This window comes from Macaca fascicularis, chromosome 14 (assembly GCF_037993035.2).
Source record: "Macaca fascicularis isolate 582-1 chromosome 14, T2T-MFA8v1.1".
NCBI lineage: Eukaryota > Metazoa > Chordata > Mammalia > Primates > Cercopithecidae > Macaca > Macaca fascicularis.
Window position 1 is genome coordinate 45,855,604 of NC_088388.1, and position 16,196 is coordinate 45,871,799.

At 41.4% G+C, this 16,196-nt stretch overlaps 1 protein-coding gene across 14 annotated transcripts in view; it reads right to left on the reverse strand.

Annotated features, from left to right (window-relative positions):
* Positions 1-16,196, reverse strand: part of NAV2 (neuron navigator 2) — a 767,244-nt gene that overhangs the window by 253,145 nt on the left and 497,903 nt on the right. For all 14 annotated transcript variants that reach the window (XM_015434980.4, XM_065528383.2, XM_074014039.1 and 11 more), the window contains one exon: positions 1,047-1,119. In XM_015434980.4, coding sequence (XP_015290466.2) covers positions 1,047-1,119 — 73 coding nt within the window. The remainder of the gene's footprint in view (positions 1-1,046; positions 1,120-16,196) is intronic.

Here is a 16,196-nt window from a genome sequence, read left to right on the forward strand (position 1 = left end):
CACTAATCATGGCCATTTATACTGCCCACCCCCAATACCAGAAGAGACTACCACTCGGAAACGCAGCCAGGAAAACCAAGCTTTCACCGTGTAGCAGAGCAAAGGCAAGGAACAGGTCCCAGACGGAATCCATCATGCCTGCAAACTTACCTGCTCCATTTGGCTGTTTCCTTTCTCATTGTTCTCCTCTGCCCCACCCTGACCACCAGAGTCCATGCTAACAGGCATCCTTTCAAAAAGCAGTCTCACTAGGGAAAGGCGCTATCGTCTGAAGCCCAAACTGCTTTACCTGTTCTGGGAAAACTGGAGGCAGGTGCAGCCTAATGAGCTTGGGAGGATGCCTGGGCCTATGGCAGCTCTGAGCTGGCAGCTGCTTGTATTTACAAACAGGAGAGAGCGTGAAAGTTTCAGGCTGAGATGTTGTCTGAGGTGGCTGAGAATTCAAACCAGCCATCTCCAGACCAATAACTAATTTAATAGCAAAATGCTGGTGAACTAATGTGCTAATTAGTCACCGAATTTAAATTAATTAAAAACTAATCACGATGTAAAAATATAGCGTTGCATTAATAAATCACATGCATTTTATAAGAGCAAGAAAAAGTGCTGCTTCCTCTAATAAAAGTTAGAGATAAGGATTAAGCATTTCTCCCTGGGAACTGTACAGCTGAAATATGTTCTGTGGTGAAGCATGCTCTCTCCCATAGATAAGGCCTGACTTGATAGTTAACTGAATTACTAGACAGGTGAATCAAACCAGCATTGTTTAAACAAGTCTTTCTCAAATAGGACAGCTTTCCCTTCACTACCCTCTCAGGGTCTTGCAGAGGCAGCTGGTATGGTTGAATCTACCTTCTTGGAGTGAGTCTTTGGTGAGTAATAACGTTGGCATCCTCAAGTCTAGGCAACCATTGAGGAACCTAAAGGAAAACAAAACCAGAGGAGCCCACCAACATCCCTTGTCTTAATTGTGTTAATATCATTCATAAGTAACAGGTGGGCATTTCTAATTATGAGGCAGCTTCATGACAAGCGCTCTGACTCACCTTCTGCAGACAGCCCCTGGATGTTTATTCCCTTAGCTGCCAGGAAATTCAAGCAGGCATCTATGTTTTCAATCTAGGGGGGAAAAACAACAATATACATTTAATAAATGTTCACGCTCTCCAGAGCCATCTCTTATTAGGAACAAAGGGAAAACAGAATGCTGTAAAAACGGCCGATGGATGAATGAACGCAAGATAGGACTCTTTGTCTATACTTGCACAGGAAAAGTTTACCTAATATCCCAACCACATAGTGCCAAAAGTCGAGGCCTTGCATTGCTCACAGCTGCCAAAAATAACCAGGGCGGAACGGGAGCTCTCATCTTGGTCACTGCCACCACCAGTGCAATCCTGAAAACTTGAGCAGTTGCCAGAAAAATGGAGGTGGGGAAAAGGTTAGTGGACACACCCATCTACCAGCAGCTGGGAGAAATTGCCAGCCACCAAAGAGGCAGGCAGTCAAACGTACAAACGGTGAATGGGAGTTTTAGCAGGAATCTGGGTAGCATTTACACACAAAATTTTCCAGATGGGAGGCATTGCAGATGACTGGGGACGGCTGTGACCTCCTGAACCCCTCTGTCTTTTGTGCTTTCTGTGACAAGAAGGGACCCACCAGAATCTGTGAGATCTCCCAGGTTTGCCAGGGCTGACGCCACAGCCAAGGGCAAGCCAGTGTCCAGCCTTCCCAAAAGAACAATTAGGTAATTCCCAACAGGCTAATTTGACTTCAGTTGTCAGGGCTAATTATTTTTTGGTTTAAAGGAAAATGTTCTGGCTTGATTAATGTCAATGGGTACCATAAGTAAAAGAAATTTCTTTAGACTTAGCACAGAGATCTTTAAATTTCACACAATTTGCATTTAACAATGGGGACCCCACTCATTCCCCTCCACCATCACTCCACCCCTCATTACTTCCCAGGTTCCATCAACATTCCTATGAACTCAAATCAGTACTTAACCCATGGAATTTATTTTGAACTAATAAATGATAGCCTTCCACAGTATACATGTGACCCTTCCTGTTTCTTCAACCCCAAGCAATTTCCCAATGCTCCTTCATAGCCACAGAAAATGTAAAGTGTCTACATTTAAGAGCTCTAATTTGAGTAGAGTCTAGCTCCAAGGCAGTCTTCCTGAAGATCACATCCACCCGCCTACTGACATTTGGCATTTTATGACTTATCTACTCCCAGTCTTTACATCTTCCAAGGACTTTAAATTAAGCTATGGGACACCTGAATAAAACTACACCCGTATTATAGACTCTACTCGACCCTGAGCTTGAAGTTACTCCATCCTTGCATTTTTAGCACAGGTTCCCATCTCCTTTCCAACCTCCATCTCACACTTCAAGGGTCCTCATCTGGAAGACATTTTCTCATCTCTAGAAAAAGGTGCAGAATGCAACTTGCTGCGAACTAAATATTGATGCTATGCGTTATGCCTGCCATCATTGCAGAAAGTCCTTTCTCATATACATGGAGGAAAGGTAAGCTTTCTTTTCATCTTTCCTGTCCCCTGTCCAGCCCCAGGGATGACCACTTTTGATGGTGTTGGTTTTAGCAAGTATTACATGATGGAGAAAGTGAGGTAAGAAGGTCAGATTTCTGACCAAGATTACACAGGTCAATGTCAATGGCAGAGCTGGGTGAGAAATCAGGAGCTCCTCCTCCCTGTCATACACAGGAGCCTGCATTTACATAAATGCAGACAACCAGGTGCTATTGGCTTAGAGGGAATAGGGGAGGGGAAAGTAAAGGAAAGACTGGCTGGGAGTACCCTGAGTATGATGTCTTGGAGCAATCTGCTCTCATTTGTAAGTGTAATAACAGTTGTGCCTCTGAATGCCACTTCACCATACCATGAAATCCTGCTTTTGAGAAAAAATGTTAATTATCAGTGCTTATTTCTACTGTTGTACACAGTGGTAATATACCAAATCCACTCAAAAGGATTTGTTGCCCCCCAAAAGAGACACTAGTATTTAAATCATAATAAAATTATAAAATCCCTCTTCTACTGCTTGCCTTTTCCTATCATTCTCTCCTACTCCTTTTATATAATATCTTGCACATGGCTAGTAAGTGAGGCTTTGGCAATTTTGTTCCCATGGAAAGTGAGAAAAAGAAAAAGCTCACCATCCCTGAATCTCTAATTGCAAATTCAAAAATAGTACACTTGATATTTATCCTGGGAAGTGTCATGGAGGTGGGCTGACGAGGTAGGTTAAGTTTTTTCAGCAATAGTCCAGCAATATGGCACTGAATAAAAAAATAAAGACAACTGCCAACATATTCAAGAAAAGCACTGTTCTACTACAACACTATTTCTACAGAGCTCACATTCCAAGAAGCATAAAGTACATTACTTATATTTATGGAACATTCAACACATACAGCATCATTTAAAGTACATGATAGTGTCTGTTTGCAAGGCTAGCCTTGATACATTTCAATTCAGCCATCTGCTGGACTTTCTTTTAATGTCCGATGCTATTAAAAGGATAATTATAAATAAGTTACCCGAATACTTCTTCTTTGTTAACTTTTTAAAGTCCTGTCATTTTTTTCACAGAATTTCATAATTTTGATCAGTAGCTCTCCACTGGCTAGGGATGGAGGGTGGAGGTGAAGGACCAATTTGTCAACAACTGGCAGCATTTGGGGCTGTCACAACGGGGGCAGGGTACTATTAGCATCTTACGGATAAAGGCCAAGATGTTGCTAAACATACTACAGTGCACAGGACAGCTTCTCACAACAAAGAACTGTCCAGTCCAAAATGTCAACAGTGCTGAGATTGAGAGGCCCTGAGTTGCAGGATTCTTTCAAGCATTCATTCAGTCAACATTGTTGTGTAGATGTCTGCTCTGCGCCAGCATGGCACTCAATTCTTTGGATGGTGTTGGTTTTAGCAAGTATTATGTGATACAGAAAGTGAGGTAAGGAAGTCAGATTTTTGACCAAGATTACACAGGTCAACGTAAATGACAGAGCTGGGTGAGAAACCAGGAAGTCCTCCTGCCCATCATACATAGGAGCCTGCATTTAGATAATCCTCCTCTAGGGTCCACAGAGCCATTCAACACACACCTTGATTCCTGTCTGTCTCAGGAAGAATCAGAGCACATAAACAAGAGAAGCATTCGGATCTTCCTTTATTAGGTGAACAGAAAAAGCCTAAGGGCACCAGTGTTTTCTTCTAAAGAGAAGAAATACAGGGAGCCAAAAGCAGATGGCTAGTCTGCACTCCAGAAAATGTTAAAACAAAGAACATGGTCATTATTTAAAAGATCATTCGTAAGTCCATCAAGTGCCTTGAATTTTACCTTTCTACTATGATTTCTCTGTTCACAGAAGGAGTTCAAAAAACATTCCTCAAGTCTCAAATCCACTGTTTAATAAGATTCCATTAAGGTTAAAAATCACTGCTGACAAGGCGGCCGAGACCCACGCTCTTTCATCTGCACCCCAGGAAGAGAGTGAGGCTGGGAAGCAGAATGGGGTCAGATGTGGCTTCCAACCTCCTGGCTTCATTTGGAAGGAGATCAGAAAGGGAGATTGTTTCTTTGATCCAGTCCTTCTTGTGATTAAAATTCACCTTAAGGTTTTCTTCTAAATACTGTACAGGTAAACACAATCCATCTTCGAGTACTGTTGAAATTGCCAACTCCTACCACATCTCAAGAGGGAACGGCCCCAGCAGCAGCACCCCAGTAGTCATTACAGCACAATGATGTTCTCGTGCCCATCTTCAACAAGACTCATGTGTGATCCAGACACACAGCATGAGATAAGGATCCGATTAAAGTTGGGAGGCAGGTGAAAGAAAAGACTCTTAAACAGCAAAGTATGTAAATAAGACCAAACTTGTTCATTAGCACGTAGTGGCCAATATAAACTACTTTCCAAAATGAGCTGAAAAATATCTGTATGAAGTCTGACATTCCAGTGTTTTTGAAGGGGGCTGGGGACTGGGTGAGAAGCTATTGCAGTTGTTGCCATAGAAATGGGTCCAAGAGCTCTGGGACTGAGTTGCTGGAATTTGCAGCATTCCCTCTTCTGGGTTTCCCCAGAAGAGGGACCACCACGTGGCTTGGAGACTCCGGGAGCAGAGAGGTGCTGGATGAAGGATGGAGGTAGAGAAAAGGGGCAGACCAGGATGCACCTCCCCAGAATTCCCTTTGTTTGGAGCCAAATGTGGCCTCCACCTTGTGCAGTGCCTGAACATCCATGAGAGAGGCTGCAATTAAGCCTTTTTGCCAATCTCTGCTGAGACTGCCATCCCAAAGTTGAATAGTTTTTCAGCAGTCTCTGAAGTTTAGACTTGCAGGGCAACTTCCATGGTCTATGTGTGTTGCAGCCTTTGTCTCCCATATCCTGAAGTATTTCCCCACCCAGGAGAGCTAGGGAGTTAGAAAAATCAAAACAAATGCCAAACAACTGGAAAGAGAATCAGGAGATAAGAAACAAATGGAAAACTTTGCATTTCAATCATGATTAAGGCTGGACTTGGGTCTCCTGATAACGCAAAATATGCAAACCTCGGAAGCACTGCTATATATCTCCCTGGTAGCTTAGAGACTGATCAAATACCATCTGTTGTGGCAGTTGTCATGGCAGCATTTTTCTCTGAATACCAGTGTAGCTGAGTGCAAAGCGCATGAAAATGATTAATGCAAACGAAGACCATCTCTATGGGTGCTACCACAGCCTAGGGGAAGATGACATTCTGGGCATACCAAATAAATGGAACCGTAGTTCTTACGGTATAACAGTTTCTCACCAAGCCCCTTGGGAAATCTCCAGTCTGGAAGGAGAGGCAAACAGCTGCTGCATTAAAGTCAGGCATGGTCACAACCATTTTTGTAAATCATGAAATGCCTAAAGCTTAGGCAGTAGGAGCTTTAGACCCCAGGCAAGGCTAAGTGAGAACCTGCAAGTTCTGGTGACTCTGGAAGCACAGTGTAGCTTCTTCATAAAACTCATATGTCAACTCAAACAACTTCCTCCCAGAAGTGGGTGGGACCCTCATACCTGATATTGCTATTTGCCATCAAAAATAATTGTCATCCATTCATTTATCTATTCCTTCACCCCTATTTACTCAGCACCTACTGGGTGTCAACCAATGTGCTGGTGTTGAGTATATAGTGGTGAATAAGACAGACATAATCCCCAACATTGTAGAACCTACAGTCTAACATAGGGAAACCAGCATTAAATAAAGAATGCACAAATAAGTACATGATGACAAGCTGTTATGGTTACCATGAAAGAGAAGAGTGTTGGGAACGTGTATGCAGGAAGGAAGACCTAATCTAGCCTCTGGGTGCAGCAGGGCCAGGGGGAGGGTAACAGACAAGAATATCTTAAGGAAGTGGCAGCATGTAGGTCCACAGATAGGGTTTTTTGTCTGCTTTGTTCACTGATGTAGCCCCAAGCACCTAGGATAGGGTGCAGCACATAATAGATCTACTCAAGAATATTTGTTGACTGAAGGAATGAAGGGAAATTTGTGCTGAGACCTAAGGAATTAGCCAGGCACCAACAGTGGGGAGAATAAGAACTTACCAAGCCTAGGGAATCCAAAGCTAAAAGATTCCATACAGGATCCAATATACCACATTCTGGGAACCCAAAAAAAAGTCATAATGGCTGGAGCATGGTGGGCAAGGGAGAAGGGCAATGAGAGGTCCCTTGAGCAAGGGCAAACAGGGCCACATTGGGGCATGTTGACCACACAAAGGAGTTGACATAGAGAAGGAGCAAAGGCAAGGGTCTCTTCATTCCTTGGGAAGTCTTGTCAGTACCTCGACCTGCCCCATTACCATGGCAGTAGCAACCCAGCCAAGTCCTTCCTATCTGAAAGCTGGAGGATGGATTATTTCATGTTAGGGATGGGTCAAACAGGGGCCTCAAGGTAGGGTTCCAGAGGCTTCTGGGCTGGTCACAGAGAAGGGGAGGGATGGGAGGCAAATATAAACATCTGTGGTCACATGTACTGGAAATGTCTGTTCCGTATCTAAGAGGTCTCCATATCCTTCTAATACCCCTTCCTCTGTCTCTTTCCAAAGGGAAAAAAGAAGAAGAAAACAATGAAACAAAGCCAAAAAGCAAAACGAACTTTGGGGAAATGCCCTCCTAAATGTCTGTCTTGCAGTGTTATCTGTCTCTTTCCTCTATACTCCTAGAGGCCACAACTTTACACATGATTTACCCACCTTTTTTTTTTTTTTTTTTTTTTGTCCACCTGTATCAGTGTGGGGGGCCTAGCAAACTCACAAGATCGCATGTCTCATGGAGCATAGTGTGGTCCTGGAGATGCACAACCCAATAGGGCAGAGTTTGCAGTGTCCTGACACTATACTTTTAATTTTAGAAGGGGACCTCAGAAATGAGGGAAACACATGGTGGTGCTTCCAGTTCTCCTGGGCATGGAAATATTCGGGAGCATCAGGGCCTGCCCTTGTGTAAGCCACACAGGCTGATTTATAAAGAAAGCCAACTTTGTCCAGTCATAAGAGGGGCTCCATGACTCTGTCCCAGCTTTGACCATTCAAGTATTAACCTTTACAGCAAGCCAGCTCAAGCTCTCATGGTGGCTTTGAAACAGGAAAGCTTAAGAATGTGGGAATCAGGGGCTGGACACAGCTTATGAGTCCCCATGTCAGACTGCTTCTCCTCCTGCTTTATTGCCTTGCCCAGCTCCTTTTAATTTGGCAGTGTTATCCACCATACTGTTTATAATATTTATAACTTCAGCTTTCCAAGATGTTGTCAAAAATTCCCTTTTTAAAAAACTTTTTAAGAGTCTCTCTGCTTTACAGCAAATGGGCAAGTCCATATGGATACAAAGAAAATTATCTCTAGAGAAAAAATTGAAAGCAAGATTCTCAAATTCCTCCAGTGACTATCTTTTTCCACTTTGCTTCCAAGTGCCTAGAATAATTTTCCTATTATTTTCTGACTTCTCAATTTTTCCCATGAAACAAAGAAAGAAACCTGGGAGGGGAGTTGTAGCTAAAGTTCTAGAAGTCTATCCTTACTCTGGAGGTTCCCATAAGAAACTCTTATGGTTGAACTCTGTTCTCTTTTAGAGATGGTAGACCCTATGAGAGGAAAAATTCCACTGGTGACCAGTGTTGTCAGAAAGGCCCAAGGATACCTTTGTGTACATTCAATCAATATCCCATTCTGTATATCCTTTCTCCTGCTACAATTTCAGAGTAACTCTCCTTAAAACTTCCTAGCACTTCCAAAAGGAATCACTGCTCCAAGTCAAGGACTTCAAGCTAGAAGCTGGACACAAACACAAAAGGGGAATGATTAGGGCTAAGGAGTGATATTTAGAGGATGTAATACAGGCTTTAGGTTCTGACAAGTCTGGATTCAAATCTTGTTTCTGGCATTTACTAAATTATGATGTTCAGCAAGTTACCCCAGTGTCCTGATCTATAAAATGGGCATTATAACACCTACCCCCCAGGGTGGTGGTTGTCATTAGACAAGAGGATATATTTGTGATGTTTAATATGTGCCCAACAACTGGTAGTTTTTGTTACTGTGTTGTAATTTTAGGCATGAGTGGCCCTGGGCAATAGTTCTAAGGACAGGACATTCCAAAGCTGTGTCTTGGGTTGGCCCCTGGTGAAACAGAGAATCGAACAGGCTTATCTGCTTTCCGTTTCCTCCTCCCGGCTTTCCTTTCAAGCACAGCTCTCCAGGAATCTGGGCCCTCTCCATAACCTGATGTCATGCTTACTTCTCCACAACTCTTTCTTGAAAAGTTGCTGATAAACAAATTCACATCACGACCGAAGGGACTGCCATTGGCTTCCCACATTACCTCTTGCCCACAATTATTAGGTGACAATATCTGTTTAAAAGAACATGACTTTGGACTCCTCCTACCCTGGTTCTGGCTCCCTGACAGATGCCCACAAGACTCTGAGAAAATTATTAACTGCTTCAAGCCTTAGATTTGTCATCTGTAACATGAAATGCTGATATCTATCTCCCACCATTACTGAGAGGATTGGGTGGGTGGATATATGTCAATGATCTGGAACTTCACATATTTAGAGCTCTAAAAGGGCTCATTCTTCATGTAATTTCATAATGGCAGAATTTTCATACCAGTGGCATTTCCTGAAAGTGAAAGATCATTTCGAAGTGTGAGACACTCTGAGACTTGTTAAATTATGTGACACTAGTACAGCCTTTCTACGAATACATAATTTGTCACTAGCATTCATTTTTACCCTGCCAGAACCACAACTATCTATCCAAAAAACTTTGTGGTCCAAGTCTCTTCTATTGAGTTACATGAGAAAGCCTAAGACCTTTTAGGCAAATAGTTTTCATTAAGGAGAGTCAACAGTCCATTACGAAAAACAGTATGGAAGTTCCTCAAAAACTTAAAAATAGAACTACCATAATAACTACCACTGTCAAAAGGAAAGTAAATTGGTATTTCAAAGAGATATTTGGCCATTCAAGCATTAACGTTTACAGCAAGCCAGTTCAAGCTCTCATGGTGGCTTTGAAACAGGAAAGCTTCAGAATGTGGGAATCAGGGGCTGGACACAGCTTATGAGTCCCCATGTCAGACTGCTTCTCCTCCTGCTTTATTGCCTTGCTCAGCTCCTTTTAATTTGGGGACTCATGTTCACTGCAGCACTATTCACAATTACCAGGTTAGGAAAATAATCTAAGTGTGCAATGCATCAAAGGATAAATGGATACAGAAAATGTGGTATATTATAAAATATTATTCAGCCATAATAAAGGAGGGAAATCCTGCCATTTGCAACAACATGGATGGGCCTGAAGGACATGATGCTAGGTGAAATAATCTAGGTACAGAAAGACAAATCCTGCGTGATCTTGTTTATATGTGAGATTATAAAAAGTTGAATTCATGGAAGCAGAGAGCAGAACAGTGGTTTACCAGTGGCTGGTGGATGAGGGAAATGGAAAGATGGTAGTCAAAAGGTATCAACTTCCAGTTTTAAAAAGAACAAGTTCTAGAGATCTAAGGTACAGCATGCCTGGTACTAGAAGTATCAGTTATTTTGACTGTGGAAATCATTATACAATGTATACATATATCAATTTTACTTTTTAAAAACCAAATAGTTTTTGCAGAAAACATTGGTTTTACCCACAGAGGAGGACATAAACGTGGACTCAAACTTTAAGAAAAAATTCCTGACTTCCAGTCCCCCAAGACACACAACAGAGGTAGAGAGAATGGGATTACAGACACTTGGAGATGTCACCCAGTGCAATTACCTGGAATCTGACAGTCTCATTCATTCCTTGAAAATACAGACTGAGCATCTATTCTCTTCTCAGTCCTATTCAATGGGCAGATAATGCAGGCAGACAAGACAGTGTGGTCCTTCCCTCAAGGAGCAGCTAGTCTCCTGGGCAAGAGTTGACTTTAAGTAAACAATCACTCCACTAAACATACAGTCACAAATATGTTAAGGGACAACTTATTCTTATCAAGGCACCTACTCAAAAGCCTGACACTTACTCACTATGCTCTTTTAAAAAGGTCTGGATTGTTTTTTTGGTACCTTTGCCATATTACATGCTTAAACCCATAAGCCACCATAGAATCTTCAAGAGGTAGCAGAATATAAATGCAAAATTAAATAAGACAGCAGATCCTTGAAATTCAGGAGTAGATATGTCTCTAGAGTGCAGTGAATCTTCAGTTTTGGAAGATCACTAGACCACATCGTTATACCCACAAAATAAGTAGATATAAAGGAATATGGTAATGGAAAAATCTGTAGAGGAAGGCCAAGAGTGAAACTCACTCCTCAGCTTGGTACCAGTTCCCTCACACCAGCCTGTGTAAGTCAGCTTTGTGCTTTGTGCTTCAGCCAATTTACCACTATCGGCAGCTTATGGTTCTTCTGGTTGTTCACGAACAGTCAATCCATGCATTTCCTGAAATTCCAAGGATAGTATGTACTTAAATGTAAGACCTGTCCTGGTGGCATCCATAAGCAGGAAACGAAGCCAAGCAAATACCTTTGAATGCGTTAATACTCAATTCAGAATCCTGCAGGACTTTGCTTACCTACTCTGATGATGGCTAGAATGAAGGCCATGGTCTGCTATTCTCTGCCTTTATAGTACACCCTATTGTGTTAATGTCTATGAGAAATCTAACCCCAAATCACCATTGTTTCCACTCTAATTTCAAATTCTGCTAGCAATCAGTGGGTGATTATTACATATCAGGCACAATACTAGAAACTTCCACATACATTACCTCAATCTATTTTTTATTTCAAAAGCTAGTTGTAGGCATGGCTAAGGAGTTGCACCTGAATGCTAGATCACTGATGACTGTGAATATATAATTTGGGGGAATTTTGCAAGGAATACACAAAACATTTTATACTAAGAAACGATTTGGCCAATAGTTTCAAATTCTAAAGTCTGTGATAAAGGCAAAGAGCTACATGCCAGCCGATTAGGAATTATGAAATTAAAAATAATTAAGCATATAATAACTAATTCTCCACTCTGCATACTGCCTACTGCCACAGCCACAATGTCAGAGGCATGACCAAAATCCACTGAAAGAGGAGAGCAAATTAGACAAGGAAAGATTCCATTACAGGATATCCCTGAGCTTTCCAAGGCCACAAGATACCTAATGCACCTGTGAAGAAAAAGTGATAATTTTTAAGTCGTCATAGAATGCTAATCTCTGTTACTATTTACATCCTTGCCAAATCTTTGGTTGAACTAGATAAAATTGCCATTTTTGTAGGTAAAAAATGGTTAAATATTGGTCATTCCATATGGTTCTATCTATATATCCACATATCAGGAAGGCTCCCTCCACCCACCCCAAGGGCTAAAATTAAACTGCTGGGTAATCATAAAGAGAGAGCACTTGATAATCATTCATAAAAGGAGGCAACCAATAAATTCTGAAACTCAAATCAAATCTTGGCAAATCCTTCTCAAAGGAGTCTCACAAGACTGGTTATGCAATGTATGTAGATGAAAAGACCAAGTTGGAAGAAATACCCTATCCAAAGGCTAACCATGAAAGGCCCTTTGGTCTGGTTAGGGTTTCCTCTGTACAATCTCCTTGGAGAAACAGAAGGGGGCCTGAGGAATACTTTAATGCCAAGTTGACTCACTTCAGAAAACCTCCCACTAAAGGTATGCACGAGTAGTCCCTTAGTGGAAACCTGGAATGCATGCCCCTTTCTTCTTGCTTCATATTCCTTCAGGGGAAAGTATATGAGATTAAATTGTGGACAGGTTCTCCCCTGACATCCAACTCTGTGTAACTGGTACCATGTTCCCACCACTGTGGGAGCCCTCTCACCCATGAAAGCTACTGAAATAGGAAAAGTCAACTCATCTCAAAGTTTCATCATTATTGGAGCTATTACTAAGAGGAGATTTCAAGGGTAGAAAGGGGAATTAAGGATTTCAGATGACCAGATGGAAAGTCCAGGGAATCTTGGATTTCTCAGGGATCCTTGGCCACCTTTGGGCAAGGTACTTAATTTCCCTAAGCTTCAGTTTTTCCTTTAGTAAAATGGGGATAATTATTCCTTTCTTGAAAGCCGTACAGAGACCTTGCCAGAAACTAATATTTGCATTCTTACGAAACATGAAGCACTGGGCTAAATTCTGTCTCATACATTATTATTTCAGTTAATTTTTATTTTTTTAACCCACACTAGATAAGAAAGATATTATTATCATTTTTCAGATGGGGAGATGGAGGCACAGGGTGTTTAACAGCCTTCCTAAGTCACAGCTGTTAAATAGCAGAGTTAGAATTTGAACACAATAGGAAATGTTTTGTAAGCTACGAAGCCCTGTGCAAACATGGGGCATTAACAACCAAACAGCAAGTGCTTTGCGAGAGCTGAGGAGAAACATCACCACCTTTCTTGGTCATTTTTCCTGCCTTCTGACTTCAGCAGTACAACAAGGCAATAAGTAATCAGTCCCACCAAACCAAATCTAACCTTTACATTTTAAACAGGACACTTCACAGAGGAAGAAGTAACTTCCTTAGGGAAGACATTTAGGTTCTTCTGTAGTATTTTAAATCTTCAGGAGCAAGAATAATTTAAATCAATATAAACATTTATAGGCCTTATTTCCAAATCAAAATGCTCCCAAAACAGAGATCTCTCAAGCTACCATATGCCAGTGCTTAGGATTCCTGAGGAAGCTCAGGAAACTTATGAGAATACAATCATTTAGGGATCAAAAATCTCAAATGTGTGCAGGGGGATAGGCTGGTAACAAATGAGTAAAAGGGGTTAGGTATAAGACAATAGGGAATGGTGGAGATTGTGACCAACAGCCCACACCTACCTAAAGGGGGCAGCTGCTACCCAGTTATAGTCAATTTTTTGCCTGTTGCATGCCAATCCACAAAAGATCAACTTTAATGAAATATATTGATTTTTATCTAACTGTTGGCATCTGTTCAGTTTTTGTTTTAGAAGCACCTCAACTTAGCCTTTTGGCCACCATTCTCTACTCTCTGAAGTGAGCACACTGGCATTTGTCCACTGACCTGACCAGTTCCCAACATGCAGATGCCATAGGCTAATCATACCTTACAAAGTGCAAACAGGAATTCCTTGCTAAGTTCCACTTCATGGCAAAATTTTTTAAAAACCAACACATATACAAAAAAAACACCCCTTTGATGCTAGGCTGAAACATAAGAACTCCATGAAGACATATGCAGGGAGGTGGATCCAAGCATGAGGCCCAGATGGCTTTTATATAAACCACAATCCACACAGTTATAAATCACCATCCAATTTCTCTTTCAGCTCAGATATGTAGCCATGTTTCCCTTCCCCCAGCCCCAACCTCGGTCAGCCTCACATTTGCTACATTCTTTAACCTTCCTGAGTACACCATGTTGCCACTCACAACACCTCAGTCCCAATGCAGGTGTGTTGGAAATTTCTTCATTAAACATGCACTGAGTGAGCATCTACGAGATTGCTAAGCAGTGTGAGCAAATGGACAGATGCGACTCCTGTCCTCAAAGAAGTTAATGTCTAGTGGGGACACAGGCATTTAAGCCCACTATGCTAAAGAATTATCACCCCAAACATTCAGTGGAAAAAAAAAGTTACAGAGGTTAAGTGAGCTGGAAGGGGGTAGAGAAGGCATCTCAAACTCCAATCAGATCATGACCATGTGCACAGTTCAGATCATATCAATTTGGAACTTACAATAGTTCTAAGAAAAAAGAATGTACAAAGCAGGAATGCCTACACTTTTGACTTCCCTGGGCCACACTGCAAAAAGAAGAATTGTCTTGGGTCACACGTAAAATACACTAACAATAGCTGATGAGCTTTAAAAAAGTCGCAAAAACAAAGATCGCATGATGTTTTAAGAGAGTTTACAATTTTGTGTTGAGGTGCATTCAAAGCCATCCTGGGCCGCAGGCGGCCTGTGGGCCACGGGTTGGACCAGCTTAAAGGCATCCTAACCTTTCCAAAAAAGCAAAAGGATTCCCTCATATTAACTTTTAAAACTGCAGACAACTTTACAAACTAATATATAGTTAAATGCATGTTTGCTCAGTCATATCCAAGCAAAGAGGCTTTGTTACTTAACTCAGAGACAATGTGTCATGCTTGGCAAAGTGTGGTGGGTCACAGAGCAGTAACCTGGGGAGACTGTCAAAAATGCAAATTCCCCAGCTCCTCCCTAGGCATACCAAATCAGAAACTCTGGGGGTGGGGTCCGGCAATCTGTTTTAATAATCTCTCCAGGTGCTTCTCACACATAAAGCTTGAACACTACTATCGGAGGTTTTACCAACCCAAACACCATTTCCCTTATTAATGTAAATAATCTGTTATTTTGGTGTCTTTTTATTTACCTTTATAACTGAGTTAAAATATAAAATTGTGAGTGAAGAAACTGAATCTCACATTTCTTGAGAGCACTTAAACTTACATAGTGCATTCAAAATATTAAAATGTGATGTGTCACATCACTCCATTCTCTCTGAAACTCCTGGATTGTTGGACCACTTATTTAGCTTTCTCATCTGAGAAACATTCGCTGAGCACTTCTAACATACCTAGGCCTATGCCAGGTGCTGAGAATATGGATATTTTTACTGAACTGAAAAAGATTAAAAAAAAAAAAACTATTCACATTTCAAAGCTTTGATGTTATTAAATAGCATATAAAATGTGGTAAATTCCTAACATTTGCTTAAATGTTATGTTAATTAACAAGACAAACATATGTTAGTTGTGGGGACAAAGTACCTACTTGTGAGTTTACGTTGGCAAAGAGGTCCAGAAGATGCAATATTCACTTCTAATTACTGAGATGAAATGCACTTGCCTCTCTCATGACAGTTCAGTATGTCTATCAGCCCACGATGTGGACACAGTGCTAGAAATAAAAAGCTGTGGGTCTCTGTCCTCCACATGCTTCCCTACAGTGATGTGCTCTGAATGGACTGATGCAGCAAGCTCCATTCTGAAGGGTTCTAACCATAGAAGCACCTTCCAGTAAACTCAGAAATCCAAGGAACCCACATTTACAGCAAAATGAGCCTATGCTGTAAAATCCAAATAGCTTACTCTCTGATATAGGAAGAGTTATTTTGCATGAATCCCAGTGTATTAGTTTCTTATTGCTGCTGCAATAAATGAACCACAAACTTAATGGCTTAAAACAATACAAATGTATTATCTTACAGTTCTGGAGGTCAGAAGTCCAAAATCAGTCTCAGTGGGCTAAAACCTAGGATTTGGCAGGGCTGCATCCATTCTGGAAGCTCTAGAGGAGAATCTGTTTCCTTTTCCTTTTCCAGCTTGTGGAGGTCACCTGCATTCCTTGCTCATGGCCCCTTCTTCCACCTTTAAAGCCTGCAACTTAGCAACTTCCAATCTCTCTCTCCAACTTAACTTCCATTGTCACCTCTCTCACCTTCCTTACAAGAATCCTTGTAATCACATTGGGCCTGCCCAGATAATCCAGGATCATTATCCCATCTCAAAATACTTAATCACATTTGCAAAGTGTCTCATCAGGTAAGATAATATATTCACAGGTTCTGGGGATTAGGATGTGAACATTGTTGGGGA